At 42.4% G+C, this 15,045-nt stretch overlaps 2 protein-coding genes and 1 long non-coding RNA gene across 4 annotated transcripts; 1 reads left to right on the forward strand and 2 right to left on the reverse strand.

Moving 5' to 3' along the window:
• Nucleotides 1–1,879: 1,879 nt before the first annotated feature.
• aftpha (aftiphilin a) lies at nt 1,880–10,125 on the reverse strand. 2 transcript variants are annotated; one of them, XM_047043790.1, is made up of 9 exons: nt 9,957–10,125; nt 6,678–8,409; nt 6,075–6,235; nt 5,714–5,840; nt 5,303–5,359; nt 4,637–4,759; nt 4,210–4,270; nt 2,719–2,842; nt 1,880–2,233 (listed from the first exon to the last, which is right to left on the reverse strand). In XM_047043790.1, exons 2-9 carry the CDS (start codon nt 8,364–8,366, stop codon nt 2,089–2,091), a joined length of 2,487 nt encoding a protein of 828 aa, XP_046899746.1. In that variant the 5' UTR covers nt 8,367–8,409; nt 9,957–10,125; the 3' UTR covers nt 1,880–2,088. The 2 variants fall into 2 exon arrangements, with proteins under 2 accessions (XP_046899746.1, XP_046899745.1); XM_047043789.1 differs by having other exon boundaries at nt 4,210–4,273.
• Nucleotides 10,126–10,159: 34 nt separating this feature from the next.
• On the forward strand, nt 10,160–11,635 carry LOC124483370. The gene is made up of 3 exons (XR_006957823.1): nt 10,160–10,330; nt 11,267–11,359; nt 11,545–11,635. It is a non-coding gene; the product is annotated as an uncharacterized LOC124483370 (long non-coding RNA).
• LOC124483369 (galectin-related protein B-like) lies at nt 10,529–13,048 on the reverse strand. The gene is made up of 5 exons (XM_047043791.1): nt 12,784–13,048; nt 12,237–12,314; nt 12,032–12,120; nt 11,592–11,775; nt 10,529–11,354 (listed from the first exon to the last, which is right to left on the reverse strand). Exons 1-5 carry the CDS (start codon nt 12,814–12,816, stop codon nt 11,211–11,213), a joined length of 528 nt encoding a protein of 175 aa, XP_046899747.1. The 5' UTR covers nt 12,817–13,048; the 3' UTR covers nt 10,529–11,210.
• Between the last annotated feature and the right edge of the window lie 1,997 nt (nt 13,049–15,045).

The raw sequence follows: 15,045 nt of genomic DNA on the forward strand, positions 1-15,045 counted from the left end.
TTTGTGAAAGTGTCCCAGACACTTTGAAAAGTGTCATTGAATGCAAAACCGAGTTTACCTTGTCATAGTTGAATAACGACTGTTTGGTGGGTAAAATGGACATACAGTGAACCTCAAAGTCCATTGACACCTCTTTCCAATGCAAATCTCACAATTTGAAACTGCCGCTGTAAAATGGGCAGTTTCCAAAAAACACACAAGTTGATGTAAACTAACCAATCAGTGCGCAGCTCATCTAAATATTCATGAGCATGCCATAACAGGGAGAAAACCTAGTTTCATTTCAGGGCTATTTCAAAGGGTTGCTTTAGGGCATCCAGGCCCAGCACCCAGGCCATTTTCAGCCCAACCAATGTTACATACCCTATTAGGAGATCTTAAGGAACAGTGTTACATACCCTATTAGGAGATCTTAAGGAACAGTGTTACATACCCTATTAGGAGATCTTAAGGAACAGTGTTACATACCCTATTAGGAGATCTTAAGGAACAGTGTTACATACCCTATTAGGAGATCTTAAGGAACAGTGTTACATACCCTATTAGGAGATCTTAAGGAACAGTGTTACATACCCTATTAGGAGATCTTAAGGAACAGTGTGAAATACCCTATAAAATCATTATATGACCCCTTTAAAGATGTAAGATGGGAGATAACAAGAAATGCATAGCTGCTATAAATAGTCTAACGCAATGACAACAATGCCGTATTTCTCTTAAATTATTTTAATTTCTTGTGTACACTAAAAGTAAATTTACACACTTAAAGTCTGAAAAGAACCCGGGCATGCATGTTAACCTTTTTACAGGCTCATCACGTGATTCATTTTTTCCATAGGAATTTTCCCATACATTTTACAGTCCATAGTTTTACTGTACACAGTCTAAAGCCACAGTGAACTATGATTACATCCATTTCATCTTTACAATGTGCAAAATCCTCCTGGGAACAGGTTGAGTGGTACAACATAACAAATAGCAAGAGAAATAAAGAAAAGGGAATAGACAATGACAGCGAAACCACAAAAAGCACTTCATAACTGTAACTGAACACATGGAAGCAGAAATTGGTCCCATAATTCCCTTATGATGTACATCTACCTCCAATCAGCTACTGATGTCAGAATTCGTTCAGTGTTTTTTGTCAGTGGTTAAAACCATAAACATCCCTCTTTTCACCCCCCCAAAAAAGAATTTGAAGGAAAAAGGGAAACAAAAATTGATTATATAAAAAATACTAACACAAAATACAGCCAACTACCAATTTCATAGTTGTCGACTGACTGGTAATGGGAGGCTACAATTGAATCTCAAGTAACCAACAGGTGTACTGGGACAAACGCGCATTTTAGTGTTAGGTTAAGAAATATGGGTTAAAAATCTAGGCCCTATGTAAAATGACAAAAGAAAAACTAAGGCTATTAACACAATGGGGAAAACATTCAGCTGGATTTTGCAGGCAGTGTGGTTTCAAGTCATTATATATCTATGTATTTATATATATATATATATTTATATTTGTATAAGTATACATATCTATGTATTTATATATATATATTTATATTTGTATAAGTATACAAGTTGTATATATTCCATTTTAATTTATTTGACCTTTGCTTGAAGAACTTAAACCAGTGTTTCATTTTCCACACAAAGACAAACATGTATACACTCCCAGCACAAAAGAATAACGAAAAATCTCTAATAGTCCCTGATTACACATTATACATATATACAGATATACACATTGATTCTGCTATTATAAATGATACACCTTTTCTAGGACCTTGATCTATAAATTAACAAACAAACATCTCTGTAAATAATATTTTCACTCCTACTATTAATGCAGCTTGCTCACAGGCTTGGCCTGTTCCAGGTCTGACAAAGCCATTTCCCATATTGATGGACAATGTGATACAAAAAATTATGATTAAAAATCAACTGAAATAAAAAAAAGTTGAGAAAAAGGAACGACGGGTAAACGATGATGGCCACCGTAAAGTCAAAGAGCAAACGACAGGAAGCGACAAGGTGGTGATGGAGGAGGAGGAGGGCTTTTGAGGGAGTTTTGAGGGGGGAGGGGGGTCAGTCCGACATGGGTTCTGAGCAGCCCAGGGGTCTAAGCGTGGTGGGGAACATCAGGACTTTGGCCTGCATGAAGGACAGGTCAGGCAGACACGCAATCACCTTCGCCGCCTCCTCACTCAAGTTCTCCTCTTTCCGGGGTTTTCTGTTGAGAAAAGAAAACACGATTGTTGACCTGTGCTTCTAAACCATTTCTTTTTGATGCAAGCGATGATGTTATGGCCATGTTAAATAGATAAGTTATCTGGGCTTACAGGCTGAGATAGTGTAGGCTGGACTTTGGCCCTCCAGCTCAATGTAAATGTAATAGTAGTTAAAGTTAGGGGGTGCAAGATTGTGGATTTGGAAAAAAGGCTCCATCTAGTGTTTCAACATCTCAGCATAAAGATAGGGCATTTGTTTTGGCCATACAAAAACTATGCCTGACCCCTTTTCCAATAAAAAAAAAACCCCACACCTAAGCTACCACTGCATATCCCATATGCAAAGTCTGAGATAACTTGGACAGCAAATGTGAGGTATTAGACAACCAATCAAATCAATTCCATTGTACATTTCAGACCACTGATTGGTGATGTTCATTTCTCTCTTTGTCTACCGTAACGTTTCGCTATTCTAACGGACACCCACTTTGTTGAGGTGCTGGTTTTATCCATGGTGGACATAAGGCGGGCAAAGGCATCTGCCACTCGGCTTCCAGAGCCACTGGGGTCCATTTTGGCTGTGGTCAACTCATACAGCTCCGGGTCAACTCCTTTTCAAGCAAACACACAAACGCAGTAAATGTAATTAAAAAAACATTTGAGCAGATAAAATAACTTGTTGAAAGAAACTTTGTTTAAATTCCTTGCTCAGGATTAAATGAGTTGGCTACTGAAAGCCTCATGATCATGCCACCCCGTCATCCATGCATTTTCTTATTCCATCTGTTAGACCAACCGATAAAAACAGAATCGGCTCGATTTTGTAAAAAAAAAAAAAAGCAGGCAAAAGAAGAGTCAGTCCTTTGAAAAAACATTAATCATTAACAAGAGAAAACAGCAGAGAAAAGGAAAGGACTTCTGACCCAGCTCAAATACAACTTGCAAATACTTTGAAATATTTTCGGTGCTCGGTTTACCCAATCGGCACTGTCCAGAAAAATCTGCACGCGTGTGACAGACCCTCACGCACCTCAAATACTTTCAGGTATTAACACGTTATGTCATCCATGTATTTGACCCCGGCTGCCAGGGAAGAGAAATCCTGTGCTGCTGACCTGGGATGGAGGTGGAGCCGCTAGAGCCAGAGTCCTCCACGGGCCCAAAGAAATCGAGGTTGAGCAGAGAGGAGCCTCCGCTCGCTTGACATTCAACATGGCGGGCCGAGGCGGGAGAGGGTTAACAAACGGAGAAGAGTCAGAGAAGAGACACGCACATGAAGACATGCTGCTTGTCGAAGAGGGAGTTTAAGGAGGTGTTAATGGCGTGAAATGGAGCCTTGTTAATTACAAAAGTGAGTTCTGGAAGATTTATTGGGGGGGGATTGGTGACTCGCCGCGGATGGTAAAAATAACGAATGGTGATTTGTATTGCATAGTATGTCATTAAGAGGTTTTCAATATTTGACAAGTTCAAGTGAGAGAAAGGTAGAGGGAGTGAGATATGGTTTGGGGAAACAGCTGCTGTCAATGCAGTCATAAGGAAATGGTTGGATGAACAGTGGAGATGTCAAATTCATAGATGGATACTAACATCAATCAACTCAAAGGACTAATGCTCACCGTATATTACTAATTAAAACGTAGGCAATACTCCATCAAAAGTCACCCTTGGTTTTAATCACAAGCACGTCTCATTTTTTAATCGGTCTCTTTGATTAGACTCTTTATAACAATTTCATCAAGCACTCCACTTGACATTCATCATCTTTACCTTGAGTTACAGGAACTAATGAGCATAAGGAGTGACAACAAAATGGAGACTGGCAAATGACTGTGCTATGAAGATAAAGAAAAAGCCAGCACAGAAAGAAAATAAAGGAGTGGTGAAGAGAATAGACTGGTCGGACTCCTGTCAGGAGCCCGGGGGGAAACCCTTCAAGGCATGGGGCTGTGGAGGTGGTTCGAGGGGAGGGACCTACCATCCAGAGGGTTAGTAAGGCCACTGCTGCTCCAGTCAAACTGGACGGGCGGGAGTGTTTCCTGCTGACAAGAGGGGAATGGGTGTTGGCCGAGAGGAAGGTGGCGAGCGCTTGGTTATGGAACACAGCTAATCATCGACTTGTATATGTGCAGGGTATTGTGCAAATCTGATTTCCACTATAAATCCACTTTAAGATGAAGCTAAGCCTCACATAGAATGTGCTGTCAAAACTATCGTAAACGGGTTACTCTGTGAAAAGAACATACTGTACAGTATGTTAAATATACAGTATTTACACATGCCAACTTCCTTCACTTAGCCGTCATTTATATGTCATCATGGATCAACAATTCTAACATGCATGAGTTTGGCAGGTGAACTCAAATATCCTTCTCAACAGCGGGACCTTCGATCGTTTGGGCTACCTGCGCTGTATCCGGGGGACAGGTGCTTATCTCAGGGGCCACTGGAGGCGCTTGTGCTATGGATGCAATCATCTCAGCGGCCGAAATGGGTTTCACAGGTTCTTTGGTGGGTTCCAGCATGCCCTATGGTTTATAGAGAAAGACGGGGTTTAAAAATCAGGGTATTAAAAAGGGGTTAGGGAGTGGGGAGGACCAAAAAAAAAAAAAAAGAACAAAAGATTGTCATTTATTTTATTCATGCCAAAATGTTAGCAGACACAAATTATGCCATGCACTACTGGTGTTAACACACTAGGTATGAGGCCGGCTGAAGAAAAGTCATTTAATTAAATGATGGTTCCTTCCGCGAGATATATATGTAATTGAGCATTATATAACTTTGGTTAGTGAATATGTGTCCTACTGCAAAAGTGGGAGAAACAAACAGTTCATAGTCAGGCTCAACATACCGTTATTGGCCGGGTTTCCCAGATTCGTTCTAAGAACAACGCTCTTAGAGCGTTTTTAAGAAGCTCTTAGCGTTAGGAGCTTCTTACCGAATCTGGGAAACCCGGCCATTGTCAGTGACTGAAGTTAACGTTTTGAGATCAATAACTGATTAATTGACCCCTTGTTTTTGTCTTTCAATTCCGAGCAGGGAGAGTCTAGACACTGGGTTCAACTCACCAAGCTGGCAGCATACATGGGGACGATCACTGGCTGCTTCTTCTGACCTGTGAACAACTGTGGAGGAAACAAAAAAGAAAAAGGTACAGTACACATTACTAATAATCATCAATAACCTGCCACTAACCATAACCTTAGCGACTCTTTGATGTAGCCCAACAGAGTTGGTGTTTTAAATCGACAAAACCTTAAAAAAAGCCCACAGTTGCAAGGATTTATTTGGACAACGGGAGATTAAAACAATGCTCTTCTCGTTTAACTGATAAGTTACTACTTACACTGATGACTGATATTAAGATGTCCTTTCAGAATAGTTTTGGGCTGCACGCCAATGCTGAGACATTCATAAAATTAAACAAGGTCACAGGAAGGGCGGAGAGAGTGAATCTGATGACTGCCAGCACAACTCACAATGTTCCTGGTGTCGATGCCCAGAGAGCAGAGCAGGGTTTTGTTGCTGTGGGAGCCCCCCCACTGGTGCCTCAGACCGAAGGAATTGTGGATGTCCTGCAGCTGCCTCCACACGTCCCACAATCCCCTGCAGACGCGGGGCGGAAATCGGATTCGTCAGGATTCCAAAGCGATGGAGGACTAGTCAATACCGCCAACGTGACGACCCCAACTACAACTACCTCATACCCCTTTGTCACAAAGTCACAAACAACTTCCGACACGACCCGGAAATCGCACAACGCTGTGATTTGGACAGAGGTGATATCAAATGTTAACAGGGCTACCCGCGACGTGGATCGCGGGAAAAGATCTCGCTCACCTGTTATCTGTGGCGCTGCCCTTCCCATCCTCCTCCTGCTCTAACCTCTCAGGAGGCTCCAGACGGGTCTTCAGGGACAGCACCTCCTCCCCCACCTGAGGGACAGGTGTCTCTGGGAAGGTGGCCTGAAAGAGCTTCTCCAGTCGGCAGGACAACGACGCCTAATAATGGAACAGGCACACAGCATTTGGTCCTTTCTGAGACTTGACACGTTTGTCCTCTCCCATAGCCCCAATATGATCATATCTCCACAATGATTAGTGAGGATGGAGGCTTACGCAACGGGCAGAAATTGGCACTACTTTTAGTTAAGTGACCAAACATGCATTTCAATGATAAAGAGAAATTGTTTAATCTACTTGAGGGTGTGGAATACCCTGCCAGTTCACATTCCTAAGGGAGGGAAGGGGGGGAGAAGGAGGGCAGGTGTTGGCACTCTACTTCGGTTATAAACGTCATCAAGTGTGTCAGAAATTCCTTTCGAACACCCAGGAGCAAGGATGGTTGATTAAAGCTACATGAAACCTCAGCTTCAGTGAAAAGGAAGACGGTCCTCCCAGCGTTGCTCAAAAGCATTCCAGCTACGCAAGCCAAAAAACTCACCGACAGACTCTCCCTTCTACTGGCGTCATCCCTGATGGATGGAAAAGATGTCACAGCTCCGCTCTCTTGCCACTCGTCTTCGCTCTTCTCCGACGGCGCGGCGCTCTGCTCCCCCCCAAACGCAGCCCAGGAGTCTCCCTCCCCTTGACCTTGTTCTGGCTCGTGAAAGGCATTCCAGCCAGCGTCTGCGTCAGTGTCCCCGGCGACAGCGGCCGAGCTAAAATCGGCAAAACTGTCGCTGCCGGGGAAATCGGTGAACTCCTCCCTGTCCTCCGTGTCCTTGTCGACGGGAGGGTTGTGGGGGCTATCGAAATCGCCAAAGTCCTCATCGTCCCCCAGTTCCTGCGCGGGTACAGCGTTCGAGCCGGTCGAAACACAGTCTTCTTGCGTCTCGGGCTGTTCGAAATCGGCAAAACCCTGTCCGCCGAACGAGCCCACGTCCCCGAATTCTCCAAAGTCTTCGTCGTCCTCGGCCAGTTGACTGTGACCGACGGGGGTGGCCATCTCCTCCTGCAGGGGTGGTGACGGTACCGAACCTGTAGTGCTCATGTCCCCGTACTCCTCTAGGGCTTCGGTCGACAGCGGACGTCCGAACGACGTCTCCGTCTCCGTTTCGGTCTCCGTCTCGTTTCCGGAACTTTTCTCATCCGCTTGCTCTCCTTCCCTGTCTCCGCCGGTGTCTGGCGAAACTCCGTTCTCCTCGATAAGTGCCTCGTCTGACCCTTCGGAACCCATGCCATTCTGGGCAACAGGTTCCCTAGTGCAAAGTGCCTCTGAGCTTGAGGGCTCTGGTGCAAAGGCTATGTCCCTATCTTCAGTGTAGCCGTCCGTGTGAAAGACCCCGTCCCCATTGCTCAGTCGGTCAAGGGCCACGGCAGGATGAGAAATGGAATCAGGCCCCGGAGTGTCTGCGTTGGTTTCGTGGCAGTCTCTGACGATGTCCTCTGAGCCACTCTCCTGCCCCGTGTTTGAATTCCGTCGGTCGGCCCCTTCTGCTAGACAATCACCCCCCTCTGTGCAATCCGTGTTTTCACTCAGGTTGGTCGACTGGCTGAGGTGTCCTTGAATGTCTGCGTTCGAAAAAGCAGCGAAATCGGCAAAATCGTCTTCTTCCGGGCTAGGAGGGCACTCGTCTGGACTCTCTGTGGATGTTCCCTTCGGGTGAGGGTGGACAGCATGCTGTGAGGACAAGGGGATTTCCTGCACTTCGAAAGAGGCAAAGCCATTTGTTAGGACTTCCACGACACCGCCATTGCAATCCAAAGGTTTGTTGTCAGTTAGGGTATTCCTGTCAAGGTCCAGAGAATTCGAGTGATGGTTGGGTTGCGAGTGGTCAGCAAGCCTTTTCAGGTCCTCAGTGTTGACAGTTCGGTCAGAAGGACTGCCATCCCCTCCCGGCACAACCCCATTGGTCTTTGAGAGGTCTTCTGCAGGACCCCGACTTACAGAACCACAGCTAAGGTTAGATATAGCAACCACACCTCCGTTGTTGAGGAGCTCGGGCGGCGAGGTGGCGGTCAAGGCTTGGTTCTGGTTGAAGGTAGCTGGGGTGTCAAACTCTGTGAAGCTGACACTGTTGGGGACACCGGAAAACCCACCAAAGTCACCAAACTCATCGTCCTCTTCTTCGGCGCCGTCCTCCATAGGGGGTGGAGAAGATGAGTACATACGTATCACATCTGGCTCCATGGTCCTGAAGCAATCACACACGTCCTTGAGGTTACAAGTCCCGCTGTGAAGAGAGGGAGAATACACTTGTGTTAGTGTTCATATGATGGAGAACAGCTACAAGCAAAAATATCTTTAATTCCCTTACAGAATTTGGAAATGCAATAAAAAATAAAAATACACAATTTTACAGGTCAATTCTTGGAATACAATAAAGATACTGATACAAAAAGATATACCAATGACTAATCCATTGCAATCTGTGAGGTTTTGGAAGAGCAGAGGTCTCTTGATGGCACTCTTGGGACTTACCTATTACGCTTGTCTGTTGTGTTGCTAAGGGCTTAACTCAAATTAAATTACTAAGGCACTCTGGACTTAAAGTGGACATATTGTTTTCAAATGAACAGTAATCAAGTCCTAAGAGGGAAGTAGAAAACTTAGCAAGACCTAACAGAAAGTGATCCACTCTAACTGGTTTAAAGCAGAGAAAATAAGGTTTAAGGTTTTCTGAATAAAATCACATGCATCCGTTAATATGGGGTGATTGAATTTAACCCATAGAGGAATATTATAGTGGACCTTCTCTGTGGCTTTTCATGCAAATTCCAATGTTCCACTTCTGATCCTAAATACTATGGACTATGGAGCTTGATTATATTTAGTAAGTGCAACATTACCAGCTAGGCTACGTTTTGGAGAAGAAAAACAAATCAACGTATAAAAGGTTGCTGATACTGCGATTAAGCACCATATGTTTACCTGTCACACATTCAAATCCTTATCAGGTGCTAGAAAAAAAGAAGAACGAAATGAAACACTTATCCATCAGCTTTGGTGCCACCACTTGGTATGTTAGCTAGCTTAGCTATAATTAGTCAAGACTTCAAATTAAGGCCAATGGTCACGGTCTCCTGTCAGGTTGTTGTAATGTTTGACAGTTTCAGTTCAGACAGTAGCAAGCTAGAGCTAAATAGCTGGCTTTTGCTAGCTAGGGGAAGCTCCTACCTAGCATTCTGTGGTGTGCATTCGCAGTTATTACCTTTATCTAACTATGCATTTAAAATGTAGATTTAGCAACCTAAATAATCATATATTATTAAAATATTATCTCACTATTATTATGCTCACCATAAATGAAACCGGGTACTACAGCACCGTTAGAACTAGCTAGCTCGCAAGCTAGCCTGAACTGGCTAGCTTGTTTTCCAGCTAGGCCACGGAAAACACCTTACAGATCCAACACCAGCCCAGCCAGGATTGGACGAGGACAGCTAGTCTAGCTAGGCTATCTGAAACCTACTAGCTACAGCTATTATTACTGCTACTGCTAGCAAAAACACAACACAGGTCATCATTGCCCGCTCAACACACAGTTGGCTTCAGCTAGAGAGGTCGTCAGTCTATGGTTACAAATGTCAATTTCATTAATTAAGCCTACAACAAATTATGTCGTTATGTTTCTTAGAAAGGATTATACACTTTCTTAGCTATCCAATGCTAGTGCTAGCTACATTACCAAGTTTGCAGCCCAGTAACGTTAGCTAGCAGCTAGCTTTCAGGCTGTGTATCCGGGTTTGTTACTGCACACAAACACACAATTAATCATACCTTATTATCTTGACGCTTCATTTTCATGGCTCACATGAAGTAGACACTTGCTATAGAATGTAGATCATAGCCAGAGAAACATTACGTTGGGAAACGGTTTGCATTAAAGACAAAACTATTGTTGAGTCAGCCGGTTATGATGATCCTACTTTGCTTTCTCTCGTCAAATATTACCCAGCATGCAACAAGAGCTTTGGTGTGGCAGGCAGGACTCGCCCACTGCTTGCGAGGCATGAGACAAGGCAAGTCTTTATCGTTCAGAAATTGCAATTAAGGACCTAAAGAGTACCAGAGTGGTCTAAAGATCATACTACAAGGAGGGATTTCCAACTCTTTTGAATCATCATTAATCAAATCAACTTCACCTATTGCAGGTCAGTGTCTCATGTAATCAATTTAATTCGGGTTGCTGCAATATGTTCCACAAGAATTATTGCCAAATGCTTAAAAAAAAACTACTTACCTGCATTCTTAACGTAACGGATACAGCTCAAAATCCTACTCATTATCATGAGTTAAGAAGTAGCGATTAAACAGTGAAGACGACTGAATTACACATAACTATTTAATACAATTAAAATAAGACAAACAGATTGATGGGACAAGCCCCATGACAGTCACTTATTTATCTAATAAATAAACATTGAGGAAACACACCCAGTGATATATCATATCAAAGTCACACTATATTTAACTGTTTGCCTAACACTATTTTCTGACTGTCCATTGTTAGTCATCAACATGTTATCACAGTTGCTTACTTATTCATGAAAATACATAAATTGATTTAAGTCTCATTTGACCAGTAATTGCATTAAGGCATAACACAGACACAATAGCACCAGTACTCAGTACCGGTCCTAGCACATCTGGCGCCCTAGGCGACATGTATCAACATTTGGGTTAGCACACAATTAATGGATGCACTTGGGAAAATGCTGCCCCCCTCTTCATGCCGCCCTAGGCGGCTGCCTATGTCGCCTGTAGGAAGGACCGGCCCTGCCAGTATTTAAAAATGGATGATCTGGTTTGGACATTTTTAGTATGTACTTTCTGTCCAAGCCTTGTGAACTCAAGGCCATTCTGAATAAACAAAATCACACATAATTAGCTGCATGATTCAATGCTGTTTGAAGGGCTATTTGTTGTTGAAGTTTTATACTTTTAGTTTTGTCTCAAGATGCATAGGAAAACATTGCTTGCATGATCTTCACTCTAGTGAGGTCCATTCAATGCTGATTTTCTTTTTTTGATTCAACCCAGTTTGGTAATTCTAACACTCCCCTTGATCCATAATGTGTCAATTTCAGGGAGTTTTGGCACTCTGTGGTAAAAGTCAAAGAGCTGGTGTCCATCCACGAATATACGGAATCGCAGCTGTTCACAATGGATCTCGATCTGAGGTTAGAGAAGATAAAGTTTAAAGTCATTCTGTCTTTGACTTCTAAGAAATCCTCTGAAAACAGTTAATCTGGCAGTTTAGGTTTCCGCAACTACTTCTGTGTAAAAATTTTTTTTACAAGCAACAACTTTAATGTTGTCAAAGATTTTTGTTCTAACTTGTTTACTCCTCTCCTGTTTATTACAGGATTCGGAAACAGTGATGTAACAAAGGACACAAAGAAGTGTTTATACCCTGAACGGCTGATCCCCAATGAAAGGGAAGTAGGGGATGAGCCTCTCAGTGTCTCCCCAGGTGCCTGAGACGCGAGCCTGGCGCAGAAACTGGTGGTCCTTGAACCTGGCGCAGAGCTCCAGTGCAACGTTAGCGGGCATGTCCTCTGCTGTGCCACAGCCACATGTTAAACTGATGACAAACCTGAAGACCCACACAAGGTAAGTAGCTTATTATTGGGTGTGCAAGCTGTAAACAAGGCACAACCTATATTCTCTCTGTCGCATATATTTATATATTAATAGTATACAGTAGTAACTGGACAGGGATTTAATCTCAAAAGCCTGCCATAACTGCTTTCTATCTGGACTGCTTGGGAATCAATAGCGCTAGTAAAACGAGGTATATTCATATCATGACAATAGCCTACTGTTCGTATCTGACAATGAGTTAGACCTACTTGTTAGGGTGAGGATTCACAATTCCCATTACAATGATTTTCTTCCCTGGCCTCATTCCACCTCTGACACAACCTCTGAAAGGAACCGACTAGGCACAGACATATCACACACACACACTTTTTAAAATGTATTCCTTATAATCTATTGTGTATTGTCTAAATACAGAGTAGATATCTTGCCAGGATTTTCTCATCATATTCTTACCAGAAAATGTTTATCAGGAGAGATAGGTCTGCATTTATCCACTTTACTTCTGTGAGAATGTTCATCAGATACATTATTCTTTAGGAAATGAAAGAAAGTAAGAATACAACATTAGTTGGCCAACTTATTGATGTTTAGATAGTTATAAGCCTATTGGAAACTAAAATATTTGTTGCATTGGGTGGAAAGCACTTTTTACAGCTGGGACAATACACTGAGTCGAAGCATCTTTTATGTTTTTCAGATGGATAAACGCAAAGCTGCATCATCTGTAACACCTTTGCAAGCTATTCTAGCTACATATCCACATGATGTCCTGAGCCATAGCCTAACGGAATAATGACGGGAGGTAGGCTAGTTGTACTAAGTTGGACCACATTCCACTGAAAATGAGTGTCAAAGTAGCTTTGTCTCATCGGTGACTTTTGTTTTGAGCCCATGAGTTCCAAGGCACCTGTTTTTTAGACAGTTGTAATGGAAACCTTTAACAAATGTATCAGCTCTTTCAATAACATGGAATACGTTTAAACAAATATGACCTACTTACATTTGTGTCCTTCACTGTAAACCCTTCCGCCATCTTGACCAAGTGAATAGGCTAATTGCTCAGCTGAGCGGCGCTCAACGAGTTTGCGCTCAAGTCGGTCTCTTTAGATAAGTTTAAGCGCAGCTTGTTAGCCCAGGTAGGAAGGTGTGTCAGCAATGTGATGCTGGAATTTGGTATAGAATTGCGAAAGGAGGCTGTGTCTTGCCTGCTACCCACTTATTCTACTCCAAGTGCTGACGCAGTCAAACATTGTAATCCTCGTCGAGTCCCTACTATAACTAGCTCTGTTTGTTCTCTTTATTTTGTATTTTTTTCTCGGTCAATTACTGTGTAGATAGGCCTTGACCTCCAGCCCCGGCCATAACTTGGGAACAATTTGAGTACAAGCGAAAGAGGAAGCCATTATGGCAAAGCATAAAAGAAAGAAAATTAAAAATTAACATTATTTTGAAAACAAATATTGATGTTGTTAAACAATTTATCAGAGGAAACCTTGCAATCTCATTAATTACTTTTTTTTATATTGTCTCATCCCTTCAAAAAGAGGAATGGAGTCCAAATAATTAGGCTATAGCCTACGTGAAATAATTGAAATAATAACAGAGTTTCGGTATATTAATTTTATTAATAGGCCTTCTGAATTAATTAATATTTAGGAAAGATACCTGTAGGCCTATCTCTAAGTAAGTAGCCTATCCTATAATAGTAGAAGCTATATTGAAAATATCTGAAATATCAGGGCCTATTCGTCTGTTTTGACATAGATTGGTTTATGCAATTTCACTAAAAGAACACTAGATGGAACTATTTGTTAATTACGACATCCTGGCCCCATGCAGTAGGCCTACATTCGCACACAGCTATGCCTGCATGAATTATAAATGTGCTTGTCTCATTTATCCTCCTAACCATACAAGTAGTCCTTTATAATTAAGCAATGACAACCCTAAACAAATACAATATAGTGCAGGTGTAACCTTGGACAAATTACATTGGATCACACTTGTATAATAAACACATGCAGAGCGAAACGTCCTTCTGAACACAACATCTTAGATGGTCACTGTATTCAGTGACCTTGATGAGCCATGGATAAGATATCAGATAACAAGAGCACCTGGCTGATAGAAAGAGAGAGAAAGAGCAACAGAGAGACAGGCAGTCTGACAGACCAAGAAAGAGATGAAAAAGAAAGAAAATAAAGACACAAGGCAACCGGGCTGAGTTGTAGTCAAAGAAATCAGTCAATCAATACTCTGAAGATTGTATCTGCACATAACAAGATAAAGATGCAGATAGCAATGACAAACATAGAACCCACATATGTGGTTACTTTAAAAAGGCTGTTGCATTCTCAATGTCACTTTTGATAACGTTTCAATTTTGGGTCATAAATGAAACAGGTGTTTGGCTGGTCATTCAAAAAAAGGATTTGACAGTCAAACATATTGGTTCTTAACCAAAGTTGTGATAGTAACTTCTTTTTCTGACAAAACATATCTGGAATTGATATCAATTCACTTTTTGTCAATCTTGTCAGAAATGTAAGTAGGCTGCAGTTCTTCATCGTTGTGTCCCAGTGATGCTGTGTCAATAAGCAGTTAGTGTTAGGAAGAACCATTAAACACATAATTCTCCCTCTGCAACTTGAGCATGAGTAAAAGAGAACATTAAAAGGACATCCGGAACAGGTTATTAAACATCAGCATCATCCCGTTCAAATTGTGTCATAACCTACTTTTTTCCCCTTTCCTTTAACTCAACAAAGCTGTCATCACCCACACAATACAATTTCAACCCACATAGCCCCATGAAGAGGTTATTGTGCGGTGGATTCACTGGGATGACTATGCTAAAAAGCATATTATGCAGCTATTGTCTGCATTAGTTTTCCTCCCCCATCCATTCCAACTGTGCTGTTCAAAAATGAACTCTCGGGAACTTAGGCTACACCATTAGAACACCTTGTTTTTTGTTTGTAGGCCTACAGCACACCCAGGATATGTTCACGCACAAAGAATGTCTTGCATGCCTTTTGTGACACATCCACATTCACAATCCGCACTCACAGAACACACACCCTCATACACACGCATTCACACACTCTCATAGACTGAGGAATAGGCCACTATGGAGATGTTATTTGTGCCTTCCAAATTTGGGAGTTTAAACTGCGTAAACATAACACTGTTCATGGTTACGGTCTCCATGGCAGCATGACAACACTAGACATGGAACGGTCCAAACATTTGGCGGTCTGGA

Source organism: Hypomesus transpacificus, chromosome 21 (genome assembly GCF_021917145.1).
Source record: "Hypomesus transpacificus isolate Combined female chromosome 21, fHypTra1, whole genome shotgun sequence".
NCBI classification, from domain to species: domain Eukaryota; kingdom Metazoa; phylum Chordata; class Actinopteri; order Osmeriformes; family Osmeridae; genus Hypomesus; species Hypomesus transpacificus.